The sequence below is a fragment of the Maylandia zebra genome, linkage group LG7, assembly GCF_041146795.1.
Source record: "Maylandia zebra isolate NMK-2024a linkage group LG7, Mzebra_GT3a, whole genome shotgun sequence".
NCBI lineage: Eukaryota > Metazoa > Chordata > Actinopteri > Cichliformes > Cichlidae > Maylandia > Maylandia zebra.
Window position 1 is genome coordinate 7,249,816 of NC_135173.1, and position 16,914 is coordinate 7,266,729.

Sequence of the window (16,914 nt, forward strand, 5' to 3'; positions counted from 1 at the left end):
TGAGCTTAACATTTCTGTGATTAGCCATGCCGGAGACGGGCAGTGTTACAACAACAGTGATAAGGAATAAAATATTCCAGCATCTTATCTTTACTAGCAAGATACCAAGAAAATCAGTTAATTTAGTTTTATACTTGATGTAAAAACACAACAATGATACACACTGGTCTGCTCAGTCAGTATGATTAACGATGAAAGAGGTACAAAACAGAGGAGCAGAACAGGCAGTACAACACGTGGTGCTCTTAAAAGAAAAAGTGAATAAAATAAATGATGGCACATAACGAGAGCCCAGAGTAAGTCCATTAGCAAGGTACAGAGGAGGAGTTGGTAAAAGAAAAAAATCTGACTGAAAACTGGTAGATTTTCTGTGTGTGTGTGTGTGTGTGTGTGTGTGTGTGTGTGTGTGTGTGTGTGTGTGTGTGTGTGTGTGTGTGTGTGTGTGTGTGTGTGTGTGTGTGTGTGTGTGTGTGTGTGTGTGTGTGTGTGTGTGCACGCGCACGCGCAATGGCATACATCTGTTTTTTTTCTCACCTAACTAATTTCTAACTGATTCATTTTCTAATGACAGAATGTAATAAATATTCAGTGGAAATATGAGCTGTGGGGAAATTCAAGTGAAAAGTAACCTTTTAAATTACTGGCATTTTTTTCTTCTTTTAAAAACTGTGTAATAGATTTACAATCAAAAACAAAGAGAATACGTTTTAGCACCGCATAAACCGTATATTTTCCGAGTGTACTTTTTACAACCTAAAAAATAAGATCAGCAATGACAGCAGTAGGTAAGAGTTGGTAATCCCAATTAAAAGTCTGTAAGACCTTAGGAAAGGGACACTGAGTGTTGTTGTCAACCCAGAGCCTATTACAGAGCTGTGGGGTCCTGACAGTCCCGCTGTCTCTTCGTCCAGCTTGGCCTCAGGCGGCAGTCATCAAGAATGGGTCAGCGGGCCTCGGGCTAAATATCACCGACATATTGAGAGAAAGAAGGTCAGCTTTGCAGGAAGTGGGCAGACACAAAAAAGAATAAAAAAAGAAAAAGCAGTAAATCTGTTCTAAAATGCAATAGTAAGCAGAGCAGCAATGCCAAAATTCTGAGAAGTGCACAAATTCTCTGCGATTTGTATGCACTTTAGCTGCTCCAATTTTATACCGACTAGAGGCGGTCGATCGATTTCTGGGGCTTTCCAGCAAATAAAGAGTTACTCTGATCTAATCAGCTGGAGACAAATGTAGCGTTTGTGTGTCTGGTCACAAATGGAGCAATCAAATCTTCGCTTGTATTCCTGAGCTGACAAAGAACACCCTTTGTTACTTTGCTAAAAGGGGTTGGTGAAATTTTAATCCGAGCCAAGGATTTCTTGGCTCTTGTTGTGGTTCCAGACCCAGCTGGACCGAATGTACGTATGTCTCAGATAGTGTGTGTAATTTAGGAGCACAGTCTCTCTGCCAGATATCATGTTGTCATTTATCAGCCCTGAAATTATATTCAGCTTGAATAAATTTGGTAATTACATTTCCTCTGTTTGTTATCTGATGTTCTGCTGCAATAAGTCGTTTGACATGATGATGTATTAATAAGAGTTGTGCCTACAGCGCCTCAGTGTTTCTAAAAGAAAGCACGTTAACGACAGGCCATTTAAGTATGGAGACAAACGTCTCTGTCAAAGCCGATTTTTCATACTTGAACCAGCTCCTGATAGCTTCTCCCTCTTAACCTTGTCTGTTCCTGGACTCCAGCCACATAAAGGTGTATGTTTCTGCACCACAGGGACGCAGCGGACTGGGCTCCATCTTTGTCTGGGCTTCGGGTAATGGTGGCCGGGAGCAAGACAGCTGTAACTGTGACGGCTACACGAACAGCATTTACACCCTGTCCATCAGCAGCACCACACAGTCCGGCAACGTGCCGTGGTACAGCGAGCCCTGCTCCTCCACCCTCGCTACCACCTTCAGCTCTGGAAACCCGGGGGAGAAGCAGATAGTAGGTGTACAAACACACACGCTTACATGCACTTTAAAGATCTCAGATTTTGTGTAGGATTGTTTTTAATACTTTGAATCTTTGGCACCCTGTAAATGTCAAGTTTGACAGCACAGCTACACGTCCCGCTTACCAAAAGTTCATGCCGACGCATCCAAATTGAACCCGTTTTGAGTGTTTATACACATTAATGTTGTGTCTCTCAAATAGAAAAAAAAAAAAAAGACTTCAAAATGTCAAAGTCTGAGTGATGTGAAACATACAATGAGCAAACACGACAAACACTGAGAGATGCCATGATTCCCTCAAGCTGCTTGTCACCCGAAGAAAGACTTGCTTCAGGGACGCAGAATAACATAAAACAACCATAAATCTGCCATTCCCTCCAAATTACACCAGAGGCGTGCTGCAGGCAAGTAAATGCAACTCCAAATGAAATGGGTAGAAGTGAAGTCATTTTAAAATATACATGAGCACTTGCGTTGTATTGTTGCTTTAGCACGCAGAGGCTGCCGTTTGGTGCAGTACCCAGTGAGTTTATGCAATTTCCGTTCGTCCCAAACTAGTATTTATTTTCACTCTGTTAGATTTCTGTTTCTCACAATCATGCACTACCAAGTGGCTCATTTTGTGAGCGTATTTGGTCACCTCCATCTCCAGAGATTACACATTTTTTTCCCAACTGGAGCGAGAGAAAAGCAAAACATAAATTCCCGTTTTTCGAACTAAAATGACAGCAATGGCACTCGGCTGTAATTAACTTCATCTGTTGTGCACACCTAGATGGAATAAAATGTGGCTGTTTGCCAAAAATAAACACATTACCACCGAGTGGCACAAAACACAAAGTTCACTAATTGGCCTTCAAGGCACAGTGTGCTGTTGCTACAGAGAAAAAGTAAATACGCTATATTTTCACAAAAATAAGGCTTTCAAATAATTAAATGGCACAATTAAAGCACTGATTGTTATTTTACTAAAGGTTAATAATGTTTTCTTATTTTTAAATTTTATGAATAATAATGTGCACAGGTTAAACTGTAGCCAGAGCTACAACTAGTATGTATTTATTGTAAACGTAGGTGGGGGGTTTTTTCAGTTCACTCAATGAATTGTTGCATATTCTTCCTCATATATTCCTGATATTTGTTGTCGTCTGTCTTACCTTTGTTATGATGCTCTGTCATGTCAGGTGGATTCTGAAGTGGTTGTACAGGCCGCACCGGATTTTAAGCCGTATGCGTTTCACTTGTAATATGAGATATTTACACAGAAATATCACACATGAGGATTTTTAACGTTTAATTTAATCCGTAAGGTAACATAAACATGGTAACTTAAATGTTATGGTAACTGCAAATGCTTTTTTTCCTCGAACAGCGCCTGTAACACGGCTACCTTTAAGTATACGTACGTATCGATAACACACAAATTTCGTTGCTTATGGTTTTTTTTACAGAACAGTGCACAAACAACATTGTCGTCTCTTAACAACTGGTAAAAATATATACCGTATATATACTACTTATCAATTTTATTGGTCTACTGTTACCAGGCAAAATGTTTTTGGCCGCTTGAAAAAAAATATGCATTAGCCGCACGTCAGTATAAGCCGCAGTGTTCACAGTGTGGGGAAAAAAGTAGCGGCTTATGACCCGAAAACTACGATAGACCTGAAATGGCGATCTGTCGTGTACTTGTGGCAGACCACTCAGATGGTGGTTTAATTTGGTTTGCTTTCTTCTGTTGTTGCCTCTTTTGCTGTGTTCTTTTAGTTCTGATCCCTTTGGCAACTTTTGTGCCAGTTTTAGTAACACTCCACCAGATTGTGCAAACAGAAGCTGCTTCTTCACAGTTGTCAGTGTTGATGTGGCGTGCCTTCATGTCACACTTTCATATGTCCTTGAACCTCGAGTCCAGGTGCCCCGTGGGCCTGGCACCATGGGGATTCTGCCATCATCTATGTTTCACATGGCCAAACCGGCACATGTGGCATTGCATAAGCAGCTTTTGCATGCTGGAAGTCTCAGTTTTGTGCGACTCTAGTTTGAGATATTTTGTCCTTCTATGTGATTCCAAGGCTTAGACAACTTAGACGAAAGCTGTTCTTGCTTCGTGATGGGACTATGTCCTCCAAGTAGTCACTGCAGTACAACAGGTGCTCTGTAGGCACAGATTTTTGTTGCTAGGATTAGCTTCTTGTTTTTCCACACTGAGTTTTATCCACATCCTGACCCATGACCGTGGTGTTTTTGATGCTTAAAGTAAGGCCAAATTCATTTCAGGCATGTGAAAACCTATTAAGAACCTCAGAACCGACAGCATGAGTAACTATTCCAAAGTCATGAGCAAACATCAGCTCATAGATCTGCTGCTCTGACTTGCTCTGACTTTTGTCTTGGCTGGTAATATTGCCAAGTTGAACAGTTTGCCAGTGTCAGTTTGTGAGTGTCAGAAGGAATTTTGTGAAGAAGATCCCAAACAGCGCGACTGCTCAGATACTTTCAGGAGCGTTTCCACTTGCAAGGCAGCTGATGCCCTTTTCCAGCTTGTTCAGTGTTGGTTCTGCATCTCACTTCTCCAGTTAGCTGAGGAACAGTGTTTAGTGCAATTTCTGTGACTTTGTTCTCTGTGCCATATATTTTAACTTAGCATTCCACCAATCTCTCCATCTGTTTATCTCCACCAGTGATAAACTCACCAGCTTTGGACTTGAGGAGCTGTTTCGGAATCTGTTGGACCCGTTGCTTTCTTCATTCCTTCAAGCATACCTCTGATGTTTCCAGTATCAGTACCTTGTGTGCATTTCATAGCAAAGCTGCACCTGGTATTTATTAGCACAGCATCTAGTTGTGCTGTATGTCTGCCAGCTCTCAGAGCTTCTAGGCTTTGCTTCTGCTTGAACGAGGCAGGCCTTATAGCTTTTATCAGTGGCTTCATTTCTGGCCATCAGCATCTACGCAGTGAGAATTCTTCCTCCTCCTTTTCCCAAACACTATGACAGTTCTATCATATGTGATGCTGCTTATGGAGCCCCACAGTTCAGCTGCGTTTTCAAAATAGTCAACATTTTGTGGAAGATTTTGATTTAGAGTATCCAGATTTTTTCAGCACCTAATATTCCTAAAATGAAATCTCAAAATATAGTAACCCTATTAGTCCTTCATATACTTTGTGCTTTTGGTGGGAGTTGTCCAGTTCGGGAGACATTAGCCGCAGCAGTGTCTGCCTACGCTTGAATATAATTTCATTTAATGGATTTTGGCTTGTGGCACATATTTGTGAATGAATGAATTGCAGAACCATAACCCAGCTATTGTGGGCAGTGTGAGTCACAAAGAATTTTCTTTTTTCTGTATACAACTGCTTTTGGTTGGCATTTACAGCTTAGCAGAGTGCCAGCAACATCAGCATTTGCATCCTGTCATGAGCCTGAGCCACTTGTCACAGACAGTTTTCTCTTAAATGAATCACCTCACAACATGGTTGGTGGGTTTTTCTTTTGTAACGGGATCATATTTCGGGGGGGGGGGGGACTGAGTTTTTCAGGTGTATTTTTGGCCATAAGCCGATTGCCATTTAGTTCTATTATATTCAAGAGATGGCAGACGTCCCTATAGATGTTATCTCTAAAACTGAGCAACTCACACCAGAATAGTCTCGATAGATAAATAACACTGAATCTGATCTGGGACCTTTTTCTATTTCTAACCTGCTATATGAGAAACTTAATTTGTCTAGTTAGAAAAAAAAAAATCAAAAAATGTCGAGTTTTCAGAGTCATAAAACCAAGAAAATGTCTAAAAAGAAGCTGCAGATAGTCTGAGCTGTTATTTACAAAAGATTTCACTCAATATTTAAAAAAAGATATTTTAAGATGAATCAGTTAACTTCCAGCATTTAATCTGTTAAATATTATTGTTTCAGTGTTATTCTGTCCAGGTCCTATATCTAACAGCTGGCCTGTGCAGACACCTGCCCTCCCTTTGTTTACCCCTCTGACACATCTTTCCACAGATAATGGTCATTAACGCCACAATCTGTCAGGCCAAAAGTTGCAAACCAAGAATCTGTCTCTAACCTTCATAGACCACCTTGCCTTTGGCTTCTTTGTCATTTCTGACATGTCCTCATCGTGACCCAGACAGCCCTCATTAGCTTTCTGGCACTTGCAGAGACCAAGAGGAGAGATGTACGTGGAGTGCTAACATACTCTGTCTCACCACAGCTTGACCTGGCTGGGCTGATTTGGCTGACCTTCATTACCCCAGGCGTGACCCCTTGGCAGGGATCCACAGACCTGAGACTGAACCACCTACTAATTCTCTCCTTCTCCTCTTTTCCATCGCACATAGCTGTGGGGAGAGCTCCTATTGTCCGCGGCCCTCATCTGTCTAGCTCTTAGTTTCTCTGCCTGGGAGCTTCACTCATGTTGAAGTGGGAAACTCAATGTGTCAAATCAACTATGTCTGTCCTCCTGTACTTATTTACACTTTCTCTCTATCTGCTTGTCTCTAAGGTGACCACCGACCTGAGGCAAAAATGCACAGACTCTCACACGGGGACGTCCGCGTCAGCACCGCTCGCTGCTGGGATCATCGCTCTAGCTCTGGAGGCCAAGTGAGTGCCCCTGTATCATCTGTTTCTACATTAGGGAATCAGAAATGTAAAGCTTTTTTTTTTACTTTATGCTACTGTTAACTTAGTTTATTATGATCCACTGCGTGCTACATGTGGGAGCATGTGCGTGGACTCACGTCTGTAAATGCGCAGACGTCTCTGGGAAGGCGGCGTTGGCCTAAATCCCAGCCGAGAAATTCTTTCCACTCCAGATTAAGCTTTTGATAATTGGTTAATTAGTGAGACAAATCAGCAGCTGCAGCCCACACAGACATCTGAATACCTGTAGGGCCCATGGTGAAGATTTTAAACCGGTGAATGTCTCTCATTATTGCTCACTCAGGACTCCAGGTGTCAGAATCCAAGTTTCTGTCAGCAGCTCTAATGTGTTCCCCATTATCTTGAGTCATATCTTGCATGTGTTAAGTCAGTTTTATCAGTAAGCAGTGCTTTACTGTGCATAATTCTCCTCCTTTCCACATTAGTGATTTGCTGACAGCTGTCAAATCAATCCAGTAGTACCACACAGCCAAGTTTCAGTTCTGGTATGCTCAGCGTCTCTGGTTTAACACCGCACAAGAGTCAGTATTTATCAGTGTATAGCCACCCCCCCCCCACTCCTCCTGAAGCCCCTCCTGACAGGCAGCTGTAATAACAGGGTAGCTAGTTTATCAGTCTGGGACCGCACTGGAATTCACAGAGATGGAATCATTTAATAGGCAGAGTGTTTTGGCTTTCTGGTGTTTTATTATTTTATTATTTTCTCCTTCGCTCTTGGCTGAGGTGACATTGAGTGGATCGGAGGATCTTGTCCATTAATAACACATGAGAGGATGTGAGATGTGAATGCTGATGTGGAGGTTGGCGGAGGTGATGCACCACAGTGCAATTCCGTGTTTCTATTTCTGACAACTGTGGTGTTGCTCTCGGTAAAGCTCTGTGATTATCTTAACCCACAGAGCAGTTTTTCTTAGTGGTGACTTAAAGGATTCTCTGTTGGATATTTACAGCTAGACCCCTTAATAAATCTATATGAAGGGGAAAAAATTACTGAGCTTCAACTATGTTGGAGGTGACCCTGTCCCCAACTCACAGAACCTATTAGAAACTATCATTACAGATAGGCATAGACTGTCCTCCACGGTTTTGTTTTACAGTGTTCCCTGACCTTTCAACACAGTAGGTTATGATGTACCTTTGATGCTGGTATTTTATGCCCATGTTAAAACCTTTATGTGAGTCCATAGCTTTGTTTTAGTTGAGTGGCACATCCCTCAGGGTTCCCTCCACCTCTCAGTGTAGTATTTCAACACTGTACGGTTGTTCTCACTGTATATGCTCAGATGGATCACATTTCAGGTCTTTTTACAGTCTTCTGACCTTTTCCGTGTCCCATTGCTGCTCACATTTCCCGGCCTGTATTGTTGTACAGTTGAGGTCATCAAAACCTGACATTTCTCATAATGTGCATAATAGGAAGGTATTAGCCTCACCTATTACATGAGAGAATGTAAATGTGATTATGTTTCTTTCTTCCCTGTCTGCGCAGTATGAACTTAACTTGGAGGGATATGCAGCACCTGGTGGTGAGAACATCCCAGCCCGGGCGTCTCAGCGCTGGTGACTGGAAGACCAACGGAGTGGGGCGCAGAGGTAAAAACTCAATACAGTTATTAGACAAATCAAGAGCAGGTGGTAACATGTGGAGTTGTGTCTATGCCTCAATAATGAGTACAAATGGAAAGTTCACTAAAGCGCTCTTTTGAAAATGCCTTGCTTGAGAGCGCTTTGGACGGCTTTGGTTGCTATGATACGGAATATGTGCAGATGTGTTACAAGTACCTACCTGACTGCTGCTTAACTGGTAAACGCTTGGTGAACTAAATGTACCTCCAAGCATTATTTTTATAGTAATGTCGCAGCAGTCCAGGGAAACAGGTCTGTTACACACATGCATACTTGGAGCAGCAGAAATATTAGTTTCTCTTACACTGTTGTTCAACTTTGTTGAACAAGTAAGCTGTGATGGTTGATCAGTATAATATGTGTCTTTCCCTCCAGATGGCAGTATAGCCCAGCCAAGGGATGAGCATTTATTAGCAATTATTTATATTTTTGTCGAGTAAATTTAAATGTTCATTTCTGTTTAGAAAGCTACCCTAAGATTCTGGTTATTACAACTCTTAGCACTTGGTATTTCTTTGCTATTTCTGTGCTAGTTCCATGCCAGAGTGGATTGATGCCCAGTTTCCCAATAACATGCATTTTTTTCTGATTCAAGTTAAGTAACCAAGTAACTGTGAAATTGTGTTAAAATTGTCATATTTTTGATCAGTTTGCTATTCCTATGCAGTGCAGACTACTGAATTTAACAAAAAAATTAACAAAAAAATTGAAATGAAAATACTTAGTTATTTAACACTTTTCCTGTCATGCATAATGTTGTAAGCAAAATATTAATTATCGGGTTAAAGAAAAGAAAATGCAGAAAACAAAGATGTGAATGGCTATGGTGGCCCTCATGGAGCCATTGAATACCATAGGTTATACTGATGAAGTGTGAGCTACCATGTACATGTGGACAAGAACTGATAACATGAACTAACATATTTTTAAACAAATTATATCCCTAATTGTTTATAATGGATACATTTTAGTTTGTTATGCAAAGAACTTGAACAAATAGAAATCTCTTCTCTGCTCAAAGGAAGGTTTTGTCTTGCTTGTTACAGTTCGGCTATAACCATTACTTAACACGACCTGGCTCAAAGGTTTGTGGCCTAGTTGGTGCCGAGTTTAAGGCAGGCCAATCCGATAGGCTGAGACACTGGGTGGGTATATCAGGGTCTGCTTTGGAGTGGTTCAAATCTTATTTGTGTGAACAATCCTTCTCTGGGGCTACCTCTATGTACAGATCCTCTTCTGTTTCTCTTACCTATGGTGTGCCGCAAGGTTCTGTTTTAGGACCTTTATTGTTGTTGTTGTATTTACTCCCTCTTCAGCAAACCTTCTGAGCACGTTTATGGACATTTCTTATCACTGCTATGCAGATGATATTCAGCTATATATCTCCTTTAAGCCACAAGATGTTTCCAAGCTACAGATTTTGCATATACTCCATTAGAGGTTGGATGGCTGATAATTTTCTTCAACTTAATGAGGAGAAAAAAAAGTCCTTGTTTGTGCTCCCGATAAATTTGTGCCCATGGTTTTGGAAAATCTAGGTCCTCTTGCTAAATTTGCCAAACCTTCTATCAGGAATCTTGGTGTAACTTTTGACTCAGCTCTGACTTTGGACGCTCATGTTAAATCTCTGCTTCGCTCCTGTTTTTATCATTTATGAAACAATGCTGAGTCCTATTGTGTCACGCTCTGAACTAGAAATGATCATACATGCATTTGTTTCATCTCGTTTGGACTAGTCTTCCAAGTACTCTTATGTTACACTCCTCCTGATCCAGCTGCACTGGCTCCCCATTAAAGTCAGAGTTCACTTTAAGATTATGACTTTTACATTCAGGGCTTTGCATGGACAAGCACCAACATACATCAGAGATTTCTTACATCCATACATCCCCAACAGGTCCCTGAGGTCATGTGATCAGGGCTTGCTGGTTGTCCATCACACAAGGCTAAATAACTAAAGATGACAGAGCTTTTGTAGCTGTGGCCCCCAGACTCTGGAACTATCTCCCTTTGAGTTTGAGATCTGTTGACTGAGTGGTTTCTTTTAAAAAAAGAAGAAGAAGAAGTTAAAAACTCATCTTTTTAAACTTGATTTTATGTTTTTGGCTTCAGTGAAGCACTTTGTGATTTTATCTTGAAAGATGCTATATAAATAAAATTTTATATTACTTATACTTTACTTAGATGAATACATTCAGAATTTCTACTTCATTTCTTGTGTACTGCTTTAAGAATAAACATAAATGTTTGTCTTTAGGTTTCATGCACTTAGCGTCTAGTTCATAGATGCTCAATTAGTCCTTTTTAAAAAGTAAAACTTGTTTCTATTTGATTAAAGCAGCAATGTTGGCATTCTGTTAGAAACAGTCACACTGGCCAACAGCCAGAAACAGACTTTGAAGAACAACCTGCATTATCTTTTCTGCTAAAGTGTACTTCCTACCAAACTGACACGCATGAACATGCTATGTTTTGCAGCTTATCTTGTTGGAACAGCCGTGAAACATTTACCCAGAAAGTTTTCTGTTGGCATTAGTTTGCAGGGTAGATACTGTAGCCGATAAACATACATACAGATCTTCATTTAGGTGATGGTGTGGTCCCAGCTACACACTGTTTGTCTGCGGCCTGTAGGCTAAAGAATTAGTCTGACTTTGTCTTCCATTCCCTGCCAAGGTTCAGTCTGCCAGCTGCTGTCGTTCATCCACAGAAAGCCATCTGAGACATAGAGAAACTTTTCTGACATTGCCCCAAAGACCCTTTCCCTCCTTTTTAATGATAAAAAAAAAAGAAAATATGATAGGCTGGATAAACCTGTTTATATTATTACTGACTGTCGGTGACAGTTGGACTGTTAAATCCCTGCTGTTTTTAATCACATTTATGGTAAATGGTAAATGGCCTGTATTTGTATAGCGCTTTACTAGTCCCTAAGGACCCCAAAGCACTTTACACATCCAGTCACCCACCCATTCACACACACATTCACACACTGGTTTATGTTCTCAGGCACAGATGAAGTATTGCTGTAGAGAGGATTGTTTGATTGTAATTTCTGTCACTCTGTGCTGCTATCTCATAACCACCACCCACAAAACTGCCATCCGCTCCCTATCCCTCCATTTTGTTTCCTCCACAGTGAGTCATTCGTACGGTTATGGGCTCCTGGATACAGGTGCTCTGGTGGCGTTGGCACAGAATTGGACATCAGTGGGACCGCAGCACCAGTGTGTTAACACGATGCTTTCAGAACCAAGGTTAGAAGGATGACTTAGAGCATGTGTGTGTGGGTTTGTCTGTAAAAAGAGTTTCACCATTATTACAAAGACTTCCTGTTCTATCATATCTCTGACCCTGATGGATGTCGCTGCATTCTCCTCCAAGCCGGGGAGGTCGCTTAAGTTTAAAGCACAGTGCTGTTCGGTGTCCATTTCTGCTTCCACACAACATTAACCACTCTGCCCGCCACTTGTCAAACCTGCAGAGACATCGGGAACAAACTGGTGTTCAGCAAGAGCGTGGATGCCTGCTGGGGACGACCAGAGCATGTCAGCTCCCTGGAACACGTTCAGGCTCGCCTCACTCTCTCCTACAACCAGAGAGGAAAATTGGCCATTCATCTCATCAGCCCGCTGGGTACACACTCCACCCTGCTGTTCCCCAGGTACACAGTAAAAAAACAGGACAACAGCAGCCAGGTCCTAATATAAATCTCTCTTTTTCTGTGCCACACACAGACAAATAATGTGCGTGTCCCTCGGTTTTACTTCGGCACACATGCTCCCAGAGGCGTATTCTCTGAGACAAATACTCAGAATATGCCTGCTTTCAGATGCAGGGAAAAAACACCAACATGTCCTCTCTTTTTATTTATTCAGGCCCAATGACTTCTCCTCAGAGGGTTTCAATGATTGGGCCTTTATGACCACACACTCATGGGACGAAGACCCTCAAGGAGAGTGGACCCTGGAGATAGAAAATGTAGCACCTAATGGACGTGACTATGGTAACCTAACTCATCTTCATTAATTGCCCGGACTGGTCGCATCACATCAAACCTTCTTCCGTTCCAGCATTATCTTATGTATTTCCATGCTTCTCTTAGTAGCCTCTCTGCAGTTCTTCCTTTTCTCTCCTTTTCTAACGGTCTATAACAGTTTTGGTTCCAGCAGAGAGGCACTTAGAAACTGCTCCAGATTAAAAGTTAAGAGTCTCTGGGCAGAGAACGATTCTTCAGTGTCTTGAGAATGTTTTTCTTTCCAACAACTGGGCTGCACTTTAGCTCTAAAAGCAAATGGCAGCACACCCTGACAGAAAGAGTTGCCATGTTTTCCAGTAGATTTGTTTTCTCTGAGCAGCAGAGGGAAACGAGAGAAACACCTCTCTTTCTCTGCTGCTGTTGATCCTCCTCCACTGTTGTTTGGGCCACTCACATCACTCGTTTCCTGTCTTTCCACCCCCATATCCTCTTCTCAGCCAGTTCACTCTGTTCCCTCTTTGAGAAGTGCTAAATTGATATTCTCTTTCACCACTTACACCTCCACTCTCTCTGCCTCTGTTCTCCTCAGGTGTGTTGAGTCAATTCACCCTCATCCTGTGGGGAACTGGGCCCAGCATAGTCAACCCCTCGTCCCCTGACTTCCCTCGGCCGTCCAACAACAGCTGCAAGACATTCGATGCCCAGCAGATCTGTATCGGTGAGATCGATCGGCCTTTCACTGTCACGCATGAGCCACTTAGGTTGAATAGATTCATTTGTATTGGCGCCGGCATACAGTCATTGTTACCAAACAGGCTTTGGGTCAGACTGTGTTGAGCATTTCAGTTTGTGAAAAGTGAATGTTGTGAATACAAATTGGCAATTTACAAGCCTCTTGCGCATCTGTTTATGTGCGCACAATGAATACGCACGTTGCCATATGTCATATCAAAGAGTGGAACGTATTGCGAGCAGCAGGGGAGATTTAAACTGCGCCAGTGCCTCAGGTGCATGTTGTCAGCAAGGATGACTTCCTCAGTGAAAAGCAGACGAAGTCAAAAATTATTTTATGTTTCGAGTCAGGCGCTTTCCTCTTAATCATTTTAGACATTTCAAAAATTTCAGTAAAATCAACATTACAGTTATTACTGCTTTTATTTCATTTCCTCAGTTGCCTGCTAATTTCCCTCAAATTAAGTCTAAGGTTCTGACTGCAGAAACCGACAAAGGACAAAAGGAGTAAATACTGAAATGATTGTTAACACTTATTTTTTTGCCTGTTTGTGTTCTTTTGTAAATTAGCTGTCTTAGGGTAGAATATATTTCATATTTATTTATGGTTTTTATAGACTAAAGACGCTTTATAGCTTCTTTATCTCATTAACAAGTAAGAAATGTAGTTCCAATTAATTACATGCAGTGACATAGATATGGACTGTAATTAATCCCACACTGGTAAAATTCACTTGTGCGCAGGGGACAGGGTGAAAAAGATGTATTAGAAAAATAAAAATAGGAAAAATGGTGTACAAAAAAATGCCAAAATACTATACTGTGTACAAATGATTACTATATACAGTAAAAATACACAGTGCAGTGGGAGTGATAATAATACACAAATATATATATATATTTTTTTAAACAGTGTTTGATGGTATGTGGTTCAAAGTTCAGAAATCATTTGTAGGTCTTATTTTCATTGTGTTTTTGACATAAACGCCCTCTTGACTAATTAATCTGCCCCCTCTCCATCCAGAGTGCAGCCCTGGCTTCTCCCTCTTCCTGCAGGGTTGTGTGAAGTTGTGTCCGCCAGGCTTCACGTCGGGGCAGCAGCTCCTCAACCTCTCTCTGGAGAACTGGGTAGATTTGTCCTCCGTCCAGGCGTGCCTGCCCTGCAATCCTGCCTGTCTCACTTGCTCTGGCACCGGGCCTGCAGATTGCCTGTCCTGCCCTCCTCACAGCCATCTGGTCTTCACCTCCTGTTTGCACCAGAACCAAGTCCAGCGAAAATCCCCTCTAACTGGAGGACTCCAGGGTGACGGAGCGCAGCCAGAAGGTGCGAGTCCAGCAGCAGCAGACCACGACAGCAAAGTAGCTGAGGAATCCCCAGGGCTCATTGTAGCTCCGTCCACTCAACTCCCCGCCGTCGTGGCCCTTCTCAGCTGTGCCTTCATCCTGGCTGCCTTTGTCGGGGTCTTCTTCTTGCTGCAGTTACGCTCAGGTGGCGCTTCTGCCTGGAGGACCAAATTGCCCTCTGGATTTTCAGAGACGAACGGGGTGCGGGTGGGCTTTGGTTTTGGCTTCCGGCAAGGACGGGAGAGAAAGGCAAGGATATGCTACAAAGGAATCCCCACTGTGTGGGCAGATGAGGACATGATTGCCTACGAGTCTGAATCAGACAGCGAGGAAGTGGACGGTCACAGCGAGAGAACAGCTTTTATTAAGACGCAGAGCTCAATCTAGCTGAAGCTGCATCTGCTGTTGTGGTGTCTGACACGACGACAGGTCTGACTGCACGGAGCTGATTCGTGAAGCAGAATCGCACAGGTTCAGAAAAACACAAAGCGCAGGCCTTACTGTCCCATCAGCACCCCATCCAAACGCAAAAGAGCCAATCAATTTTTTCTTGTATTTATTTGCTACAAGCTTCACGTGTATTTTCATGTATTTTATCTTTTATTTGATTGATGTCAGTTGTATTGATAAGCTTTGTCACCATTTAAATGTATTATGCAGCTAATTTACTTTGCAAATATTTTTCAGAGTGCTTTCCAGAAAATGAGTACTGCCACACCCTTAAAGCTTGGATACCTAACAGGAGAGAGTTAGAGACAGAATGGTCTAATATTAAGCAGCAGAGACCAAGATATCCTGAGTTTTGAAGAGGCACGACCATGACGTTGTGCAACTCCACCTAGAATAAATAAACATACCTTATTTAAATTTGGCAACAATGCAGTGCATTCAGCGCGACTGCTATTTTTGATCAGCCACTAGAATTTTCCTTCTGACCGCCTGTGCGTCTGTGACGGTTGCTGTATCTCCACCACCAGAGTGCAAACTCAAAATTATCCTGTGGCCATATGCTGCAGGCGTGCAAAGGCAAACAAGGAAGATTAGAATATTTTGGCTTTTATTGGAATATTTTCTCTCTGATGCCTCGGGATATTATAGCATTACAGAGACAAGGGTGACAAAATCACAGTCCACACCACCAGGAAAGTGTTCCTGTGCTCGTGGTTGTGTTCGCGGCTTGATGCAGCGCCTTCAGGCACTTCCACTGAAAAGTGCATTCTGGTGTTTTGTGTTGTAGTTTGTAACCCTCTGCTCTCATCACTGTGGATGATCTTTTATGTGACATCCTGGTCAGTTTGAGAGGGAAGTTGTTTACTCGAGGCATTTGAGGTCGCGATGAATCTGCCGAGATGCATGTGATGAAAAGGGCAGCTCCAGGGAGTGACTTAAGAAAAAAAATAGTGGGAGTGCTGGAAGCACTCGAGAAGGTCAAGCTGACCTTGAAGGGGAGCTCAAATTCAGGTTGGGTATGGTTTTTGCTTTTTATAGACAAAGTTGCAAACTTTTGATTGCATTTGTAGGTCAAGGCCCCAAATCGATGAATATTAGTGTCGAACTGAATATCTGTAAATTTCAAACTATATATCTGCACTTGGTAATACATGGTTCCTGAGGGGGAGAAAAAAAACAGCGCCCCCTAGCATAAAAACTAATCAGAACTCGGAGTAACCTTGATGGAATCACAGTAGTTAATTATTCAGGCTTAGCAAAGCACCTCCAGAAGTAAAGGCCTTATTCAGAGGCTGAGAAGTACATGTGCCAAGCAGTGTGTAGAAATGTGTGGATTGGCCCTTTACTCCATTACTTTATCTAAGGCATATCTAATTTGTCTCAACTACAAACATCAGGCCTCTACTTCAGGTGGACTTCTAATATATTGCTGTTGTTATCTTTCATCAGAGACCTGACAGATTGCAGGCCAGGGGTTATAAAGTTGACTCGCTGTTCATTAATGCTAAGAAAAACTTTAAATTGAGGATTTCTGCAGCGCGCTGGGACAGCATAATAAAACATCCCCGCAGGTTGTTTGATAAGCAGGAAACTGTGGAGGATGCTCTGTTTTCAATCAAGCCTCAGTGGGAATTTCCACTGCAGCGCAGACACCAGAGATGGTACATCAATCACACAGAAATGTGCCGAATTACAGTGAGCAGCACTGTTTTTTTTAATGACATTAACCACTCAGCCCAAAAGCTGCTTGGCTAACCTTGTGAAGCATTGTGCCACTTGGTTACTGCGGGTGAGAAACAATATAATTCTCTTCATTTTCCCCCCAGAGTGTGCTTTATATTGATTTTGGGGCTTCTCTTTCAGAACATCTTCATCAAAGTGAAGCGTCCTCCCTTTCTGCTGTGAACACCAAACATAAAAGGACAAATTCATGCTTTATATTCTCTCTATAACGACGTAGACTTGCAGTTACGTGGCCAAATCAAAGCCTTTGGATCCAAAAGACCAGAATGGCTAGTGATTAAAAAAAATCAGAAGATAATGATTCAATTTTCTATGTTTGTTTTTATTTTTAATCCTTTTTTTTACTATTTAACTGATGATGGATGTTATGTGTTGA

At 42.0% G+C, this 16,914-nt stretch overlaps 1 protein-coding gene across 2 annotated transcripts in view; it reads left to right on the forward strand.

Moving 5' to 3' along the window:
• furinb (furin (paired basic amino acid cleaving enzyme) b) overlaps nt 1-16,839 on the forward strand; it is a 96,458-nt gene extending 79,619 nt beyond the window's left edge. For both annotated transcript variants that reach the window (XM_004563421.5, XM_004563422.3), the window contains exons 9-16: nt 1,772-1,984; nt 6,504-6,604; nt 8,154-8,257; nt 11,430-11,547; nt 11,775-11,954; nt 12,169-12,296; nt 12,859-12,987; nt 14,026-16,839. In XM_004563421.5, coding sequence (XP_004563478.1) covers nt 1,772-1,984; nt 6,504-6,604; nt 8,154-8,257; nt 11,430-11,547; nt 11,775-11,954; nt 12,169-12,296; nt 12,859-12,987; nt 14,026-14,732 — 1,680 coding nt within the window. In that variant the 3' untranslated portion in view covers nt 14,733-16,839. The remainder of the gene's footprint in view (nt 1-1,771; nt 1,985-6,503; nt 6,605-8,153; nt 8,258-11,429; nt 11,548-11,774; nt 11,955-12,168; nt 12,297-12,858; nt 12,988-14,025) is intronic.
• Nucleotides 16,840-16,914: the final 75 nt, after the last annotated feature.